At 35.4% G+C, this 17,191-nt stretch overlaps 1 protein-coding gene across 1 annotated transcript in view; it reads left to right on the top strand.

Moving 5' to 3' along the window:
• Positions 1-17,191, top strand: part of DOCK7 (dedicator of cytokinesis 7) — a 201,827-nt gene that overhangs the window by 134,930 nt on the left and 49,706 nt on the right. Inside the window, exons 26-31 of the mRNA XM_040627213.1 lie at positions 1,506-1,646; positions 1,740-1,853; positions 4,022-4,192; positions 6,177-6,316; positions 10,813-10,982; positions 11,934-12,088. Coding sequence (XP_040483147.1) covers positions 1,506-1,646; positions 1,740-1,853; positions 4,022-4,192; positions 6,177-6,316; positions 10,813-10,982; positions 11,934-12,088 — 891 coding nt within the window. The remainder of the gene's footprint in view (positions 1-1,505; positions 1,647-1,739; positions 1,854-4,021; positions 4,193-6,176; positions 6,317-10,812; positions 10,983-11,933; positions 12,089-17,191) is intronic.

A 17,191-nucleotide genomic window follows, 5' to 3' on the forward strand; every position in this document is an offset into this window, starting at 1 on the left:
AACAACAACACCACTTTTTGCTCAGTTTAATAAATGGCATTAAAAACAAGTGAATTAATATCTTAATATTTATATATACATAAACACATACATACATGAGAGCAATGAAGATTTGCCAAGCGTGTACAATGTGTAGCACTGTCTCCGTGGGCTGGGGATTATCAAGGCACAGAGAGATTAAGTAACTTATTTAAGTTGGTACAGCTTTTAGGTAGCAGAACTGTGATTCAAACTCAGGCATTCTGGCACTAAGGACTTTCCTCTTCAACCTCTAGAAAGCTGAAGTCATTGAAACTTATTCTTCCAAAAGAAAAATGTGTAAAAAAGTAAAGGAAAAACTACAACAATAAGAAGGAAGGAAGGCAGGAAGATAAGAAACAAAAAGAGCTTCCAGAGTATGTCATCGGGTCATTCTCAGTGTAGAATGTTACCCATATTGGGGATAAGAAGACAGTTTTTCTAGAGATCTACTAATCTATAAAAGAAAATAAGTCAGGGACCCTACATAAGTGATAAGCAACTCATTTTTTCCGCTAAAGAATAAACACCAAGTTTGTAATTCTTGTGCTTTTAATATAAGATCAAATTGTAATTTTGATTTATTTTTTGATAGTCTTACATGTATGTTCAAATTTCTTTAGAATAGTTAAAAAGCTGCAGTTTAAAACTTAGCTCTGCTGTTTACTAATTGTTGAAACTTGGCTTCAATTTCCCTGAATTCTGTATTACTGTTACCCCATTGTTGTAATAAGATTCAATATCCAGAAGCATTTTTTTTTTCAAGATTTGAGAGAGAAAGCACGCCCGTGCGCCCACACACACACACACACACACACACACACACACACAAGCGTGGGGGGGGAGGGGCAGAAGGAGAGAATCTCCAACAGACTCTACACTCAGCGCAGCGCCAGATGTGGACCTCGGTCTCAGGACCCTTGAGATCACCTGAGCTGAAACCAAGAGTTAGATGCTCAGCCAACTGAGCCACCCAGATGCCCACAGAAGCATTTTGTACACGTAAATCACTTTGTTAATTTTTGCCTGATATCTTATTCATACTGAGTCATCAGTGTTTAATGTACGTTCACCGTATGTCACTGTGTGATAGATGCTGAAGAGGCTGCAGCGAAGTCAATGTGTCTAGTGTCTCAAAGCTTACAGTTTGAGGTATATGGAGTGTCAAAATGTTGAGTCTTGGAAAGATTTCATTTAAAACTCCAATTTTAAAGGATGAAATATTTTTCTGTTCACATTCATAATTCTTTTCATATTGGTAGCCAGAATAATTTTATGAAGGTGATGCAGTGATTGAGTTGTACTGTGTTTGATATTTCTTGGGAACATTATAAAATATTGCAGGGAGATTTTCAGAGTATTTGAGGAGCTAGAAGTATTTCAGCCATCTGTTAAATCCCATAGTATAGTGAAAAAATAGCCCTAATGTGATTAACTGTTAATCGCATTCATAAGAAATTAAACTAATGGCTTGTTTATTTTTTCAGGTAAAGAGCATGGTACATCATTTATATTTTAATGATAAACTTGACGCACCAAGGAAAAGTCGTTTTCCAGAACGTTTCATGGATGACATTGCTGCTCTTGTCAGCACAATTGCTAGTGATATAGTTTCACGATTTCAGAAGGTAATGATACCTTTTTAAAAAATTAAATCTCTATCAAGATCACATTAAACTATCATACTTTTATCTGTTTTTGCTTTTTATTCTGTTTCCCAGGACACAGAAATGGTTGAGAGACTCAACACAAGCCTTGCATTCTTTCTCAATGATCTGTTGTCTGTAATGGATAGAGGATTTGTCTTTAGCCTTATTAAAACCTGCTATAAACAGGTAATGCATAATTATTAATAATTAACAAATAATTTAAATACTATGTTTGCTGTTTTTAGAGTTGCAGCTAAGAGATCTTCAAGAACACTTTCATATACTGATGTTTTTAAAAAGCAACATTTTTCCTTTTAAAAAAGATGTAGAGAACACGAACAGGAGGGGCAGAGGGAAAGGCTCTGAGAGAGAATCTCTGGGGCACCTGGGTGGCTTAGTGAGTTAAGCATCTGACTTTTGATTTCGACTTAGGTCATGATCTCAGGGTCCTGGGATTGAGCCCCGTGTCAGGCTGCCTGCTCAGCTGGGAGTCTGTCTGTCTCCCTCTGGCCCTCCCCCTGCTCTCTCTCCCTCTCATTCTTTTTCAAATAAATAAATAAATATTTTAAAAATAAGTAAAAGCAGGATATTTTTATTAGTAAGGCAAAAATAAATTTCATTTGTTTTCTGAGGACACAGGACTATGGCCAGCTGATATCTGTACAGCTGACTTTTCCTTGCTTTTACTGGCCCAGTCATGACTCTTCGATTCCCATTCTGAAGCAAATCATCAAGCCACTAGTCTAAATGTTAAGCAGCCCTGGGGGTCCCTGTCTGGCTCGGTCGGAAGAACATGTGACTCTTGATCTCTGGTTCGTGAGTTTGAGCCCCCCATTGGGTACAGAGATTACTAAAAAATACTTTTTAAAAATATAGGAAAAAAAGTGTAAAGCAACCCCCACAATGCTGTGCGAGAGTACCAGTTACACTGAAGGAACAGCCAAATGAACTTTTCCGTGTATTTATTGGGTGATTTTTAAAGCAGCTGCATTTTGTTGCGTAGTCCTCCTAATGTAGACCTAGATATTGTAGAGTTTAGAGTCATGGACAGATGTTTCCCCAAATCCCCAGTGTCAGTCATTATGTTGCTTTTATTAGTTAATTTATTTATTTATTTTCCATTTTGTTCCTTTTACTAAACTAAAAGCATCCTGGAACTTTTCTACAAACAGCTGACTTTAGTTTAAAATTTTTATCAACTGATCAATAAAATGTGCCTTTTGGAAAACATTAGTTATTGGTCCTGATAGGCCGTTTGAGTAATGAGCTGTATAATCATCCCAGAATTACCTTTTAAAGGAAATTTAAAAATATACAGCTCTCGGGGTCCTATCCCAGCATTATTGAGGAGTTTGAATCCTGGAGGTGGGGGAGGGGAGTGTGGGACACAGTGCTTGTGTAGCATTTCCCAGCTGCTCCACAGGCTCGTTTCTGAGAATTACTGGTTTAGAATGCTGTTTGGCAGTCTAATATTTAGAATTTTGAAGATCTAGTCTATCAGCTGCCTTTATTGTATGTTCCATTGATTGATTGATTGATTGACTTTAGAGAGTGTGCATGAGTGGTGGGAGGGGCATCGGGAGAGGGGGAAAGAGAGACTCCCAAGCAGACTCTGCACTGAGTATGAGCCCGAGATGGTGTTTGATCCCACAACCCTGAGATCATGACCTGAGCTGAAAGCAAAAGTTGAACGCTCAACCAGCTGATCCACCCAGGCGCCCCGTATGTTCCTTTTAATAGAGAAGTTAAAACTACATGTGGGCACTGACCCACCTGCAGATATTTGCAGCAGTATGTATTATTTTTACTTCCCCCCCACCCACCAAATTTCATGTTCTGTTGCTCCTCAAATCTTGTTATTCTTCAAGCATTGACTTCCTGTGTTTGCCAAACATTGAGCTAGACCCTAGGGATACCAAAGCTATTAAGTCAGCATGTATATGTCTCCTCCAAGTAGCTTATCGTGTAGCTGGGTGAATAGACAAATAGGGAATCATAAATAATGGGTTAACACAGGGTGCTAATTAGCCAAAGAATGGATCATTTCTTTTATGAAGTTATTTTGGTGGTATACTTCTCCTTCATAAATTACATCTTTGAGAAGTGGAAATTCAATGCTATATTGGAAATAGAAAGAATATGACTTCTAGCCTGATCATTGAATTTGTGCATCTTAAATAGATCTTCTAGTTCCACATTTTTTATTCTAGCAGTAACTCTGGAAAAAGCTGATACTGTTGTTTAAACCACAAAACCCAAAACTGCCCAGTAAATAGTTCACCTGTCATTCTGGTGTTGGCTTAGAGAAATGATAAACTCAATTGGTGTTCTTTTATTTATGTAATGCTTACAAGGTATCTTCAAAGCTTTATTCATTACCAAATCCAAGTGTCCTGGTGTCCTTGAGACTGGATTTCCTACGAATTGTCTGCAGCCATGAGCACTATGTTACATTGAACCTGCCCTGCAGCCTGCTTACTCCACCAGCGTCACCATCGCCTTCTGTTTCTTCTGCAACATCTCAGGTATGCAAAGTGTCTGAAAAAAATTTTTTTATAAAGCCCACATTTGTAAGAAAGCATTCTGAACACTGAAAAAATGATAAGAAACACTGTTGAGTAACAGCTGTGTGATAGGCTCCTTACTAAGTGCTTTATAAGTATTAATTATTTGCTCCTTAGAGTAATTCTAGGAGGTAAGTTCTGTTATTTTCATTTTACATATCAAACACTGAAAAGTCATGAACTTATCGAAGGTTACACAGTAATAAGTGGCAGAGTTAGGCTTTGAATTAGGCACATGTTGACTTTGTTCTAGAGCCCAAGGTCTTAACTACTGTGTTGTACTCCGCTTACAGTTTTATGCACATCCGTGTGAGCGAATTCACTTAGATAAGCCCGCTTAGATGTTTTCGCAAGTTGGGTTTTCTTGAAGCAGATGCAAGGTTTCCCCAAATTTGGGATAGATGTTTATTAGGGATCAATACCTGTGAAAGGAAAAGAAATGAAGCATAATGTTGCGGAGAAAGAATTCAAACTGCAGGGCAGTCCCGGGGAAGCCCTGCCTACCTCTCTTGTACCTGGAAAACCCAGAGGAAACTAGGTGGATGTTGTAAGGTTTTATTGGGTGGCAGCGGACTTCAACAGCGAGCAGTTTCTGTCAAGACAAAAAGGGGTTATCGTAGCCGTTATTTCGTGTCAGATCATACAGATTAAGATAAAGGGATTTTCTGATTTTATTATCAGAGAAGCCTGGTTCTTCCCTCTAGTGAAACATTATTTTTGCTTTGTAATTCCTGAGGCAAACAAGCAGCTTTCCTAAGCTTTCTTAATCTCTTAATGTTTAAAGTTAAAGTTGATCTTAACTTCTTGTAATGTTATTTTTGAGTTATTTAATTTCTGGAGGTAATTCCCTAGCCTAGATCAATCTTAGATGCATGATTTAAAAAAACTGTTTTAAACTTTGCCTAGATTAGAAAACATGAGAGAGCACAAACAACTTTTCATTTTACCTTTATGAAAAATCTTATGGATTGGCCTATTTTCACATACTTTACCTGGCTAGCATATGCGTCTTCCTATAATGGATAAGGCTTGTCTTTTACTTTCTTCCCACGTCCTGTGCCAAAGATGTGGCTATACAGTGAAGAACAAATTAATCATAGTGTAGTTCCTAAAACCTTTAATGAAACACATTTGTTTATACCTAACTCCCTTCTGAACATCTCATTCAGCCAAGAAATTAATAGAATTCCTTCCATTTTCTTGTTCCCCACTTTTTTATCTAACTACATTAATTTCAGATTCTAATAGATGATAGAGATCTCTTTCTGGGGGGAGGGTGCAAGAATAATTTTATATACTTATTAGGAAGATGATTTCTCTGTAGAGAGATCTGAAATCTTTGTTCTAAAAAAGCCTCACATGGATCGTCTTAAATATGAATTAGAGGGGAATGAGATTATAGACACTCTTGTCTTGAACTGTATCTTTGGGAGATGCTGTTTTGCAGTATTAAAAATTTTTTAAGAACTCTGTGAGTGAATCACAAAATGATAGTAATTTTCTAGAGATAGTATTTTCTCTGAAAAACTATTTTACTGGTATTTGGACTTTCTCTGGAAACCAGTAGCTTTCACTATCAGTATGTCTTTTGTACTCGCAGTAAATGCGTAATATATCATTTGGATTTAGTTACTTTTTTTCTCCTTTAGGGTATGATATTGAAACATTAAGCGGCTAAAAGAATAAAAAAAACAGATGGGAAAGTTTCAATATGAGAAAAAGAAAATTGAAAATAGTTAAAAGTTATTTCATTGTAGTTTCCTATGCCAAAAGTAAGAGCAGTTGCTTTCTCCAGTGTGAATAATAGTAATGTAAAATAAACTACCCTAGGCGAAGTGTATCTTACTTTGAGAGAATGCTCTTACTGCATTTGTTGTAATGTTCTATCTATAGGGTGTTTTGTTGCACAGCTATTGTAGTTTTGTTCTGCCTCACTCCCAAACAGAGTTCTGGATTTTCCACAAACGTACAAGACCAGAAGATTGCAAATATGTTTGAATTGTCCGTGCCTTTCCGCCAACAGCATTATTTGGCAGGACTTGTGTTAACAGAGCTGGCTGTCATTTTAGACCCTGATGCTGAAGGGTGAGTAGACTTATTTTGCCTTGGGAATAGCAATTTGATTTTGGATAAGGGGACAGAAGTAGCACGCTTACATTCCCGAGAATCGAAAGAATACCCTTTACCACTCTTCATCCACTTCTGCATTCACTAAGTTCCATACCCATGTTATTTCTGCATTTCACTGATTTTAAGAAAGCCATTTTTTCGTACTTTTATCATCTCTGAATTTGAAGTTTGTTTTGAAACCAGTGGTGTATCATCGTTTTTATTTGGTAGCATTTGTTTTTCCTTCTTAATGGTTGCAAAAAATATTTGTGCATATTAGTAGTTGACTCTTAGATTTGTTGATATACAGTAAGCACATTTCAGTTGAGGAAAATGGGCTAGTCTTCTATTCCTTGTAAGGAAAATTTGCTGTTTGCTGTTATACTATGTAGCATTTTATTTCAGAATATGCCCTATAAACAAATACTCTTAGGTTTTAAGAACTTCCAAAGTTGTATACACTTGTACAGGATTTTTGGAAATTGATGTAGTCAGGAAAGGGCATATTGCCTGATGATTTGAATTTATAGAAATAGTTTGAGTATTGTGGTCTAACATCCCTAGAGGGTATTTCTATCTTAATAATTGTTTTAAAAAATCTGTGTAATCATAATTCTGTTAGGTAATGATCACTTTTCAAAAAATCCTCAATAGGGTCTTTAGGAGTTTTTTAAGTTTTTATTTAAATACCAGTTAGTTAACATACAGTGTAATATCAATTTCAGGTGTACAATATAGTGATTCAGCACTTCCATACAACAGCCGGTGCTCATCACAAGTGTGGTCCTGAATCCCCGTGACCTATTTCACCCATCCCCCTGCCCCCGTCCCCTCTGGTAACCACCAGTTTGTTCTCCATAGTTAAGAGTCTGGGGTTTTTTTTTGCTTATCTCTTTTTTTCTTTGTTTGTTTGTTTTGTTTCATAAATTCCACATATGAGTAAAGTCATAAGGTATTTGTCTTTTTCTGACTGACTTATTTTGCTTAGCCTTATACCCTCTACATCCATCCATGCTGTTGCAAATGGCAAGATTTCATTCTTTTTTATGGCTAATATTCCACTGTGTGTTATATATATATATATATACATACATACATACACACACACACACACACACACACACACACACAACATCTTCTTTATTCATCTGTTGATGGACACCTGGTTTGCTTCCAGATCTTGGCTATTATAAATAATGCTGCAATAAACATAGGGGTGCATATATCTTTTTGAATTAATGCTTTTGTATTCTTTGGGTAAAATCCAGACTTTTAAGATTTTATTTATTTGAGAGTGCACATGCGTGCATAGTTGGTGGGGAGGAGAGAGGGGGAGGGAGAGAAAGAGGGAAAGAATCCCAAGCAGACTGTGCTCAGCGCAGAGCCCCATGTGGGCCTCGATCTCATGACCCCAAGACCATGACCTGAGCCAAAACTTCCTACTGAGCCACCCGGGTGCCCCTAATATCTAGACCTTTAATAATAGACCTCAAAGCCCTGTTTATCTGGCCCTTGTATACTTTTGCCACTGTCTTCCCTCCCCACATACTAAAATCTAGCCATTCTAGTCTTTTTTTCTGTTTAATATGCCAAACTCATTCCCACCTTACGGTATTTGCACTTGGAATTTTATTCTCTGCCTAAAGCAGTGCTCATGTTACCCTAAGACTGTTACGTACCCTTTTGCTCCTTGCGATTCTTCAGCTCTCCACTCAAATAGCGTCTTCTCAGTGAGGCTTTCACGGGCCACCCAATCAAAATGGTAGCCACGCTGCCCTGCCACAATCATGCTTAAACATATAGCCCTCTTTTATTTTCTACAAAGCATGTCTCTGAAATTTGCTGCTTAATTTCTGTCTCCTCCCGTTAGAATGTGATTTCATGAGAGCACACACTTTAATCTTTTTTGTTCACTGCTGTACTTCCAGTGCCTTAGAATTGTGTCTGGCACAAAGTGGATGAATACACATTCACAAATATATATTAATTCAGTGAATGAGTAATTAACTTTGCACATCCCATCTCTAAATTTTATATTCTTTAGTGGTATATAGAAAAAATACAACCTACATTATCGTAAATAGGTCCTTGAGAGGAATGCTTTTCTTTTTACGTCATCTGCTTGCTAACAAGAATAATTCCTTGAGTGGCAATAATATGTTGTAATATTGATCAAAGATTTGCTCTCCAGAAACTTTCATTATAGTTAGAAAATTAAGACTATGAAACAATATGATTAAATGCTAATTTTGTAGCACATAGTTCTATAGAAGATTAATACCGTGGAGCGCCTAGGTGGCTCAGTCGTTAAGTGTCTGCCTTCGGCTCAGGTCATGATCCCAGGGTCCTGGGATCGAGCCCCACATCGGGCTCCCTGCTCAGCGGGAAGCCTGCTTCTCCCTCTCCCACTCCCCCTGCTGGTGTTCCCTCTCTCACTGTGTCTCTCTCTGTCCAATAAATAAATAAAATCTTAAAAAAAAAGATTAATACCTTTACTACTGCACTTGTAACACTAAATTATTATTTTTGTGTCTGTGTTTCTCTCTTGGCAATAGCAAACTCTTTAAGAACAAGGACAGTGTCTTACCCTAACACTTAGGATGTTGTAGGTCCTGCATAAACATATACTTAATAACTGCATGTGATTGAGTAATGTAGACCTATGAAAAGGCTCATAAAGATGAGTGAGTAGAGCTTATTGGTAGGTTAAGGTCGGGCTGGTAGCTACAGAGCTAAGGAATACACACCCGGGTTCCAGGAGTCCTCATTGGTAATGCAGAAATTCAAAATGGAGACCATAAAAAGCAAATGACCAGAATCTGAGACTTGGGGTAAAATGAGAAAGAGTATGAGGAAAGGATGGGAACTATTTGGAGAAAAAATTGAGAAAAGATAAGATGACAGTGTCAAGTAGAGAACTGGAGGATAAAATCTGAGCTATGCCAGTTAGATGTGGTGCTTGACTGTTTAAAAATACACTTTCTGAATAAAAATCTGGAAGGAAGAAGAAAGAATCTCCAGCTGGATTCCATATATAGCAATGTAAAGTGGGAGATAAGATGAAGGGCTCTGGTTTCCAATCCCAGCTTTGGAATTGGCTCTGTGATCTTTAATAAAAGCTAGTATTTACCAAGGAAGACAGTGTACAAGGCAGTGTGCTAATAATAAGTATGTTACATGAATTATGCAACTTAATTTTCACAGCCACCTTATGAGGTAGGTAGGGAAACAGGGTAAGTAAGAAATTATCTAGCTATTAAATGATGAAGCTAGTACAGTGCCATGTTGGAAGCATTCAAGAACTCTTAGTTCCAAAGAAAGGGAGTAGATGTTAGGAAGTAAATGGAAACGGTTGTTATGGACTATATATTCAGGAAATTTATTACTGGAGAAATTGTAATAATTTATTACTAGGAGATAGTATATAAACTAGAAGAGACTAGTTTCAAGTGAACATGTATTTTCAACACAGGAAAGGCTTATTTGAAAGAAGGGAAAGGTTTAGTGAGGGGGGCATTGAAGCTGTTGAAGAAACATGGGGTTCATTAAACAGAATGGAGAAATTACTTTTCGAGAGAAGTACAACTTTTTCTGAGACAAAAGGAATGATAGAGATATAAATGTGGGGATGTGTTAAAGATCTGGCTAGAGCAAATTCAGAATGGCTTTTCTTTCCTAAAAAGCAGAAGTCGGCGGTAAGGTCTTAGCTGAGATGGATGGTGAGAGGCTGAAGGAGAGAAAGTAAGATGTGGAATGTGGACCTGCTGCCAGGTGTAGCCGTAAGGGCCGGTTGGCGTTGGCCAAAAGTTTAATTAGAATAGTTGGCATAGTCAGAGCACCTTCAATCTGAGAAGAGGCACCCAAAAAAAAAAAAAAAAAAAAAAAGTGATGATGAATATTTTAGCCCAGTTGCAACTCAGGGATTGGGAGTCTACAGAAGGTGTAGGACCCAAATGAGGTAGATGAGCAAGGAAGTTGGGTTTAAATCAGAGAAGTCAAAGACAACCCTCCCAGCCCATGGACTGCATAATCCATTAAGCAGAGGATTTTTCGGATTTTTCTTTTAGAAAAAGGACATGAAAGTTTATTTTTGGTTAATGTGAAAAGATCTAACTTGAAATAAAAATTGAAGCTACTTAAGATTTTTTCTTTTTTGCTTTAAAATATAACCGTAACTGGTCTTAAATTATTTAATATGAATATGTACTAATAAGGAGTTACTGTAAAAATGATTCAGATTTACTCCTAGGTGAATTTGTTTAGCATTTCTTTTTCCCCTCCATCGGTACTTTATACAGAGAGCCATTTGTTAATTTTATAATGAGAAGCGTTTCATGGAAATACATACAAATATCTGGCAAAGTTGAAGTTAAAATTGATTGAGTACTGTGACTTACTCTTTGCTTTAAAGATATTAACTAATCTCTGTGACCTTACTGCTGCTGCTGCTTCTTCGTCTTCTTTTTAAATAGACTGTTTGGATTGCACAAGAAAGTCATCAATATGGTACACAATTTACTATCCAGTCACGACTCAGATCCACGGTACTCTGACCCCCAGACAAAGGCGAGGGTGGCCATGTTGTATCTACCTCTGATTGGCATTATCATGGAAACTGTTCCTCAGCTCTATGACTTTACAGGTACTTCGTATATTTAAAACAAATCTTAAAGGAAATCTCAGTGTTTTAAAGTATTAGAAATATCTTGAGGCTAAAAATCTTATTTTAGGAAAAGAAGTAGAAGGAAATGTACTCTGACATAAATAAACTATAAATATTTAACCATATTACTGAATAACTTTTGACTACATGAGAGAATTCACTGCAAGCTTTCCTTAAGTAGTTCTTATGGTGAATTTTAAAATAATAACTTATAGCATTTCTGTACCTACCTATTAGAAAGTAGGTTTTTTGGTATGAGACCGTACTGTTCATCTGAAAATATATATATAAGAAGACACGGCAGATGTCTACCATCTTCACTCTCATTTTTATTTGTATACATATAGTTGAAATTAATATTCACCTGAGTAACAAGAATTAGGTTGATTGTTAACACTGGGTTAATGAGTTGAAGTCGTGTTGCCTTTTAAAAACTAGAACTCACAAAGTTTTATTGATCTTGCTTTCCATATTCAGAATTTCTTGAATCCTTAATTTATCCCAAAGAAAACACTATAGTTTGCATTTAAAAAAACAAACATTTACTGAGTACCAATTAAATATTAAGAACTTGAACAGAGGTGGTGATACGAAGATAACCAACTCTGTGTCTTTAAGGGACTGATAGTTCAACCAGTATGTTGATTGCCAAAGTGGGTTTCCTAATCTGAAGGCAGAAATGTTTATATTACTATATTTTCTTTGACTAGCATGTTCTCTACAAAACTGTAAATTGTTACTGTAGGAATGAATTATTTAAAATATTGTTTAAAATAAAAAAATCTAATGATAAATATTGCATCTTTTTTTTTATTGTATCTTAACAGGTTTTTCTTTTAAAGAGTAATGGAGAATAGGACATTGCGTGCTCAATAACTGTTAATCTAAATGGAAATTTGGTTATTTATTTTGGGATTATTTTTCTTCCAGAAACTCACAATCAACGAGGAAGACCAATTTGTATAGCCCCTGATGACTATGAAAGTGAGAGCGGAAGCATGATAAGCCAGACAGTTGCCATGGCAATTGCAGGAACCTCAGTTCCTCAGCTAACAAGGCCCGGCAGTTTCCTCCTCACATCATCGGTAAGAACAACCCTCCTGCAGAAGTTTTTTGTAGAAAGGCAGATATTTACAAGGATGTACCCTTAAATAACAGATTGTTGTATTAGGTGATGCAAGAGTGCTCTGAGTTTTATTTACTTTGTGGAAACATTAAGGTTCTGGGAACATTGCTTATCTTGTACTAAGTTGTTTAAAAATTATTAATACCTCAAGGTTTATGGTATAAAGCTCTGTATTCCATCATTCAGAATTTTGGAAGTTACCTTATTACGTATGGCCTATTTCCTTTATTTTCAAAATCTATTTTGTTCAACTCTAAGAAATATTTTCAGTTGTTTAGCAACTGAGAATATTTTTTTAATCTCTGAAGATTTATACTGTTTCATGTTTAAAAGAATCAATAGGTACTCTGCCCCTGTAATTTATTCCCCCTTAAAGAGGGAAGGATATGGGAGCAAGAGAGGAAACAAACTGCCAGTAGAGCAAGATCAAGTTCTGAAAGACTTTCTTTCAGAAAAATGCAGTATTACTTACTGAAGCTGTCTTGACAATGTCAAGTTTTATTAAATAGTTTACGTATCGAAAGATTCACCCATTTTAAGTGTACGGTGTCATAGTTTTTAATGTATTTACAGAGCTGTATGGCCATCACCACAATCTAAGTTTAGGATATTTCCATCACCCCAGGAAGAATACTTAGTCCTATTAAGAGCCACCCCCAGCCCTAGGCAGCAGCTCACCTACTGTCTGTCTGTGTATCTGTACAGATTTGCCTGTTCTGGACATTTCGTATAAATGGAGTTGTACACTGTGATCTTCCGTGTCTGGCGTCTTTGACTACATGTGAAGTTTCTGAGATTCAGCCATGTTGTACTGTGCCAATGCGCATCTCTTTTTTTTTTTTTTAATTGCCAAGTAATGCTCTTTTGTATTGCTATACTAGATTTTTGTCCATTTGTCAGGTGATGAACATTTGGATTCTTTCCCGGTTTGGGCTGTTAGGAATAATGCTGCTGTGAACATTTGTGTGCATGTCTTTGTGTGCGTGTATGTTTTTGTTTCTCTTAGGTAGATATCTCGACGTGAACTTGTTGGGCCATATGGTATCTCTGTGTTTAACATTTTCAGAAACTTCTAAATTCTTTTAAAAGTGGCTGCACCATTTTACATTCTCACCAGCAATAAATAAAAATTCCTGTTTTTCAAATCCTCACCAGCACCTCTTTTTTTTTTTTTTTTTAATAACCACTTTGGTACAGAGTAGTATCTCATTGTGGTTTTGATTTGCATTTCCCTAATATCTACTGATGTTGAGCATCTGTTCATTTGTTTATTGATGCGTCTTTTTTTTATGTCTTGGAGAAAAGTTCATTCATCTTCTTTGCCATTTTAGTATTGTGTTACTCATTTTCTTGTTATCAGTTTGAAAGAGTTCTTTATGTATTCTAAGTACAAATCCCTTATCAGATTGGCGATTTTCAAGTATTTTCTCCCATTCTGTGGATTATTTTTTTGCTTTCTTGATGGTGTCATTTGAAGTGCACAAGTTTTTAATTTTGCTGAATTCCACTTTATCAGTTTTATTGCTTGTACTTTATATTTTGTATGTATAGTATCAAAAGTACATGCACAATTAAGGTATCATAAGAGAAGAAACAATAGTGTACCCACCACCTTCAGAAATAGAACATTGCAAATTCCTTGAAAGTTCCCAGTCTGCCCTCAATTCAGTCCGTCTCTGCCCAAAATAACCTCTGTGCTCAATTTTGTTGACCTTCCTTTTCATTTTTAAAACTTTTCTTGTGTGAAATATACTACATATTAAAAAGTACATGAAACATAAATGTACAAATTTACAAAATATTATAAAATGAACACCTTTGTAACCACCACTCAAGACAAAATATAGAATGTTGACTGCTTCTCAGAAATCTTTAGCACGCTCTTCCCCACCCCAGCTATCCACCAAGCCACCCTCTATCCTAATGAAGTAATTGCTTAATTTTGCTTACAGTTTTACTATTCAATTTTGCATCCGTAATTTAGTTTTGTTATATCTTTAATTTTCATCCATGTTATAAAATGTAGCTGTAATTTACTGATTTTCATTTCTGTATGTCCTTAAATTGACTGTCCATAGATCAATTTATTTACCCATTCTATTCTTAGATGAATGAATGGCTTCTGATCTTTGGTTATTTCAAAGAGTAATCCTATAGATTTCTTTACATGTATCCTGTATATATACACTTTTATTTAGGTTATTTCCTAGGAGTAGAATTTGCTGGGTTATAGAATATATATGTATCTTTATCCCAGATATACCTGGGTATTTTTCCAAAGGGTTTGTCTCAATTTATACTTTACCTGCACTATGGGAATTCCCATTCTTTTACATGTTCATCAGCATTTAGATTTTTCAGACTTGAAAATTTTTGTCACTCTGGTAATTTATAGTTGGTTCTCATTTCAGCTTTTGTTTCCCTGATGCCTTATGGAGCTATGCACTTCTCCGTATACATGTTGGCCATTTGAATTTTCTGAGATTCTAGAGTTTTTTGCCCATTTGCCATTTGGTTGTCTGCCTTTGTTTATGATTTGTATGAGTTTATATGTTCTGGATCCAAGCCCATTGTCAGTTATAAGTGGTTCAGATATTTCTTTTGTGTGTGTGACTTGCCTTTATCACATACTTAATGGTGAATTTGGTGATTGGAGTGTCTTACTTAGAACACTTAAATTAAAATAAAAAATAAAAATCTCCAAAAAAAAAAAAAAAAAAAGAACACTTAAATTTGTCAGTCTTTTCCTTTACAGCTAGTGTTTTATGTATCTTTAAAAGTGTTTTCCCTATTCCAAGATTTTGAAGATATGTCCTATGTTATTTTTTTAAATGCTTTTTTGTTCTTTTATATTTAATCCTAAAATCTACCTGGAATTTTTTATGAACAGTAGAATCTGGGGATTCAGATTCGTTCATTCATTTATATTATACCAAATTATCTCAGCACCATTTATTAAAAGATTATTTTGCCTACTCCTCTGGAATATTACCTCAGTATAGTCTATCATATAGAAAAAGTCCTCATGAATATAAAAAAATTTGTCTTTCTATGTAAATTTTAGAATCAGCTTATGATGTTCCACTAAAATAAACAAAAACCAATGAACCTGTGGGGTTTAGTTGAGATCGTAAGGAGTCTGTGGATCAATTCTGGTAAAAATTGATATTTTTACACTACCAAAGTTCCTAATCCTTGAACATGATAGATCTCCCTATTATTTAGGTCTTCTTTAACATCTATGAATATGTAAACTTTTATAGTTTTCTTTTTTTATATATATATTTATTCATTTGAGAGAGAAAGACAGAGCACAAGCAGGGGGAGATGCAGAAGGGAAGGAAGAAGCAGCCTCTCACCTGAGCTGGGAGTCCAATGTGGGGCGCGATCCCATGACCTGGAGATCATGACCTGAGCCAAAGGCAGACGCTTACCCATCAGAGCCACCCACGAGCCCTTATAGTTTTCACTAAAGAATTCTAGTACATCTTTTATAGATGTGGTTTTGGTCCTTGATATTTTTTGTTTTTATATTATAAAATTATATATAATATGTATAATTATATGTAATCTTCTAAATGTCATCTTTTCTGAAAATTTTTTTCCAACTGTTGATTAATTTTATGTGGAAATAGAATTGTGATGCTTATTTCCAGCAGAATTGCATCCAGCAGAATTGCTAAATTAATAACATATGTATAAATTTTTTTTCTACATACACAGTCCTATCATCTGTGAATAATGGCAGTTTGTTTCTCTCAAGTTTTTTTCATAACTTATTTTACTGGTTAGAACCCACTCCCCAGTACAGTTGTTAAATAGAAGTGGCAATAGTTGGCATCCTTAAGGGGGGAAACTTGCAACATTTCATTCTTACACATACGTGCTATATTTTGGGGGGATTTTTGGTTTTTGGTGGTTGTTTTTTTATTTTTAAAACTCTGTTATATTATGAAAATCTTTCTGTTCCTGGTTTTATTTTTTAATTATGAATACGTGAATTTTATCATCCTTTCTTTGCATCCATTGAGATGCTTGTGTTATTTTGCTTTTAAATCTCTTACTGTGACCCCTTTCATTGTTTTTTCTAGTGTTTAACCTACCTTCAATTGCCAAATTAAACCAACTTTTTTTTACGATTGTATATTAATGGATTTTGTGTGCTATAATTTAAGATTTGTGTGTTTATGCTTATGGGTAAAATTGCTTGTGATATTTTTCTCATAATGTTCTTTATAGGTTGTGGAATCAGGGTTAGGTTAGCCAATTTAAATTTAAAAGGGAGTTTACCCTTTTATTCTGTTCTCTGCAAGGACTTGTTTAAAATTGGAGTTATTTCTTTTGGGAATATTTGGAGAACCTGTGGGTGATGCCATCTGTACTTGTAGTTTTCCTTTTTGAAAGTTTAAAAATTACTGATTTAATATCTTTAATGACTTTAAAGACTGTAATGACTTTCAAGTTTTCTATTTCCTTTTACACTGATTTTTGTAAATTTTACTCTAGTAGAAATTAAAATGTATTGGCCTACAAAGTTCAGATATCTTCTATGATCTGTTTAAAGTCTGTACCATCTGTAGTAGATATAAAGGGTTTCATTTCTGTGATTGGCTTTTTGTACCCTTTGTCTTACATCAGTCAGTCTCAACAAAAATTTGTGTATATCTTGAGTCTTTATAAAAATCAAGTTGGGGGCATGTTGATCCTCACTTTTGAATGTTTATCTTCTTTATTTACTGTCTTCTGTTTTCTTTGGATTTATATTGTTCTTTTTCTAACTTCTTGAGATGGACTCTTTAACTCACTAATTTTCATCGTTTCTTCTTTGGTACATATTATAAGCCTGTACATTTTCCTTTAATTATTGTTTTAGTTAAATGCCACAGTTTATATGTAGCATTTTTGTTACTCAGTTCAAAAATATATCTAAAGTGCATTATGATATTTTTAGACTTTTAGGCTGTAAGTTTTTGTTTTAAAATATCTAGTCATACATGACAGATATTTCTCCAAAGAAGACCTACAAATGGCCAACAGACACATGAAAAAATGCTCAACAACA

The sequence above is a fragment of the Ursus maritimus genome, unplaced genomic scaffold, assembly GCF_017311325.1.
Source record: "Ursus maritimus isolate PB19 unplaced genomic scaffold, ASM1731132v1 scaffold_12, whole genome shotgun sequence".
NCBI classification, from domain to species: domain Eukaryota; kingdom Metazoa; phylum Chordata; class Mammalia; order Carnivora; family Ursidae; genus Ursus; species Ursus maritimus.